General features: G+C 34.2%; 1 protein-coding gene across 1 annotated transcript; it reads right to left on the reverse strand.

Moving 5' to 3' along the window:
* Nucleotides 1-1,532: 1,532 nt before the first annotated feature.
* Nucleotides 1,533-2,258, reverse strand: LOC148569172 (uncharacterized). The gene is made up of 2 exons (XM_088484916.1): nt 2,148-2,258; nt 1,533-2,045 (listed from the first exon to the last, which is right to left on the reverse strand). The coding sequence occupies exons 1-2, from the start codon at nt 2,256-2,258 to the stop codon at nt 1,533-1,535; spliced, it is 624 nt and encodes a 207-aa protein (XP_088341042.1).
* Between the last annotated feature and the right edge of the window lie 1,800 nt (nt 2,259-4,058).

The following is a 4,058-nucleotide window of genomic DNA, read 5'->3' on the forward strand; positions in this document are numbered from 1 at the left end:
GGAGCAGTGGGTGAATGTTCTAGAGTCTCATTTTGATTTGGAGGAATGGGCTCAGTTGTGGGAGAAGTGGAAATTGACCTAATTGGAGTGTCCTCTTCAAAAACATGCTCCAGCATTGGGGCTCAATTTGGTCAACTCGTGAGTTTGCTCTTTGGGCTTCATGAAAGAGAAACACACCTTCAATGAAATGGACATCACGAGAGACAAGAAAAACTTTCTTTTCCAAATCAAACAGCTTCCATCCTTTTTGCCCAAATGGATACCCGACAAACACACATTTTCTACTGCGACTGTCAAATTTGTCATTTTTCCTACTTTGGTTATGAGCATAACACAAAGAACCAAAAATTCGCAGGTGTTCATAACTAGGAGCTCTTCCATGAATAATTTCATATGGGGATTTTCCTTTCAACACTAAGGACGGTGTGAGATTGATTAGGTGCCCGTCAGTTAAAACGCATTCTCCCCAAAACTCAATAGGGAGATTACCTTGGAATCGCAAGGACCGGACAACATTTAGAATATGCCTGTGCTTGCGCTCTATTCTTCCATTTTGTTGTGGAGTTCCGACACACAAAGTTTGATGAATCACTCCTTGTTGCATAAAGTACTGCTTTAAACACATGAACTATGTTCCATTATCGGATCGCACCATTTTGACGCATTTATTGTATTGTTTTTCAACCAAAACAAAGAAATTTTTCAATGTAACAGACACTTCCGTCTTTTCTTTTAACAAATATATCCAAACAGCCTGTGAGCAATCATTCACAATGGTTAAGAAATATGAGGCTCCACATGACGACAGAGTTTTATAAGGCCCCCACAAGTCACAATGAATCAAATAAAAAATACTCGAAGCATGACTATCACTTAATGGAAACTTATCTCTTGTTTGTTTGGATTTTTCACAAATTTCACAAATTTTATTCACCTCTTCGCTAGTACATTTGTCACTCACATTGGGATCATTTGCACAATTTTAAATGATGGATGTCCCAATCTCTTACGCCACAGAGTCAATTTATTTTCATCTTTGACATGACTTGCTTGAGCCTTGTGCACACCATGATACCAATAGAGCCCATCCTTCCGTTCACCCGCTCCAATCATCTTTTTCGAAGTGCGGTCCTGCATAATACACAGATTGTCAGTGAATTGTACAACACAGTTTTTTTCATCAGTCAATTGTGGAACAGAAAACAAGTTGCATTTTAATTTTGGTACATAAAGGATATTTTTCAACTAAAGTCCTCCGTCAAGAACCACAGTTCCTTGTTTGCAAGCAAGCACCTGCTCACCAGGGCATCCTGGAATGGTCCTTTTTCACACAAATTTTTCAAGGTACCTGTCATGTGGTTAGAAGCACCATTATTGATTATCCACAAATCCCAAATTCTCTTACCAGTCATTTTCTCAGATTCAGCTGATTTTTGTTTGCTGATCATATCAACCAATACCTTCCATTGCTCACTAGTTAAACCTGTCATGTCAAGATTCTTTTCTTCTAGGTTATTCACACGACTTCCACTTCATCCAGTACACGCCACATTAGCACGCGTTTGAGCCCCTCGGTTGCGCATCCCTTGTCTTCCTGATCCTCTGCCAGTGCCTCTTCCTTCGTCCCTTGGCCGGTCACCCCACCATTTGAGGTAACCCACTATTTGAAAACACTCTTTCACATCATGCCCATTTTTTTCGCACTTGAAAAATGTCACGGCCTTTTTTCCATGTTCACCTCCCCTTCTAGCCTTGTTGCCGACAAGCGCCACAAGTCCCACAACCAGTCCCCTTTCATCCGCTGATTTGGTGATTGTCTTCACCCTTTCCTCTTGAATTAACATCGCGTACACACGATTAAGCGAAGGTAAGGGATCGGTTGCAAGGATACTCGACCTCACAGTGGCATAGCTGACATCATCAAGGCCCATGAGGAGTTGGTGAACCTTTTCTTCTTCCCTTCGCTTCTCAAGTTGAGAGCCAATTGAACACTTGCACCCACCACAGGTGCATTTGGGAATCTGGTCACAATTTGCAAGTTCATCCTAAAGTATTTTCAACTTTCCATAGTACGCAGCCATAGATGCACCTTCTTACTTACACCTTGTCAAATCTGCTTTCAATTGCTGTATTCGAGGTCCACTCACAACAGAGAAGCGTTCTTTGATGTCCTCCCACAGCGTTTTCGCATTCTTTGCATACGCCACGGTGGTCCGCAAGCTTGGCTCGATCGTATTCAAAATCCACGAAACAATCATGGATTGGACCGTCCACTAATCTTCAAGTTCAGGTGCATCCTTTCCTGATTCTGTGTGAGTCCTGTCAATGAATCCCCACTTTCTCCGAGCTCGAAGAGAAATCTTCACAGCCCTCACCCATTCGTCATAATTTTTCCCACGCAATTACACCTGCGTGATTATGTTTCCTGGGTTATCACTCGCGTTGAGGTCGTACGGCGAGTGAGTCTTCTTCTCGTCTCCTCCTGAGGAGTGTGGTTTGTCTCCGATGATGTTTCATATATATATATATATATATACATTCTAATAAATAATGGTAATCGGCATGTTTTCTCTTTGATACAAACTTTCATATATATATATATATATATATATACACATTCTAATCAACAAATCACAGCAAATCTTTTCTTAATATAACCGCTTGATTTGTTATCCTAATTTATTCCTACCAAAAATATATATGACAGATTGTTATATACATAAATAACCAAACCTTCTAATTGACATTTCTATATATAACTTATGTTAACCGTTGTTAATATTCAATCTTTATTTACTTTTTACTAATTTTATCCTTTATGCATATTATTGTATTATTTATGAAATTCTTATTATTTTTGTTTATATAAATTCTCTTTTTCTATTATTTATTTGACATTATACATTCTTATAATTGTGATTTTTTGTATTATTTTTTATTATCTTTTTATATGATTTATTGATCCTATTAGATAAAGTAAATTAAATAAAAAATTAATTATAATAATAATAATAATAATAATAATAATAATAATAATAATAAATTATAACATACTAAAAAAAATACTAAGAATACTAAAAATATACTATATAAAAAAATATGATCAAAATTTTTTTTATTTATTTCAATTACTACCAAAGTAAATATTTAATTTTTTTTATTATTCTTAGTACTCTCTAAAATTTATATTTTGTTAGTTTTAATTAAGAATATATATTGCTAATTTTTATATGTTATTTTTATTTTAGCATATAAATATTAATTTTATTATAAAATTAATTAATAAGATCTATTCAAATATCTAAATTAAAATGATAAGATAATATATAAAAATTATTTAGGTTGGCGTCTATTTTAATAATTTTGAGTAGTATAATTCAAACAATATTTATTTTACTATAATCAATTTTGATATAAAAATTGCCAAATATAAATCATTTTAACACAAACTTATTTTTCATTAAAATCAATTTTATACCCATTTATAAACTGTAGTCCAAACACACATAGTCGATCAACAGTGTTAAAATTTGATCTTTTTCATTGCAAATCTTTATCAATTATATTAACCGTATACCAAAATTAGTTATCAAAGTTGAATATACATTAAAATACAAAATACATATTAAAATAAGTTAAATTATACAAAATTATACATATATTTATACATAAATACATAATAACTAATTTTAATATTCACATAGCATTTTTAACCTTTATTCCCCTCAGAACCCAACTTAAATCAACCCCTTGGGAAACCAAAATACACAGGCGCGCGCGCGCACAATTTTCTAAAGCATTTTGGTCAAATAACAAGTCATATGAGCAGAGTAGGACCTAACTAGCTATGTAACCCCTCAAGCTCCAATCTCATTATAAACGCTTATCGGTTAACTTACCTGTAATTAGAGAGGAGATAATCGAGAAAAAAACAATCAGACCAAAAAAAAGGAAATCAAACAAGATGATGAATTGAATTGTAGTTATCTCAATCTCCTAAAGAATTTTGAAGACTCAACCTCAGCAATGTTTCTGTCTCAAAACAACAGCGGCGTTAC

Source organism: Arachis ipaensis, chromosome B4, assembly GCF_059453495.1.
Source record: "Arachis ipaensis isolate K30076 ecotype BB chromosome B4, ASM5945349v1, whole genome shotgun sequence".
In the NCBI taxonomy this organism is placed as follows: Eukaryota; Viridiplantae; Streptophyta; class Magnoliopsida; order Fabales; family Fabaceae; genus Arachis; species Arachis ipaensis.

Coding starts and splice junctions, on each gene's coding strand:
- LOC148569172 (XM_088484916.1), bottom strand. CDS start 2,258: ATGATTGTTTCGTGGATTTTGAATACGATCGAGCCAAGCTTGCGGACC. Junction 2,046..2,147: donor TCAAAGAACGCTTCTCTGTT/GTGAGTGGACCT, acceptor AAAATACTTTAG/GATGAACTTGCAAATTGTGA.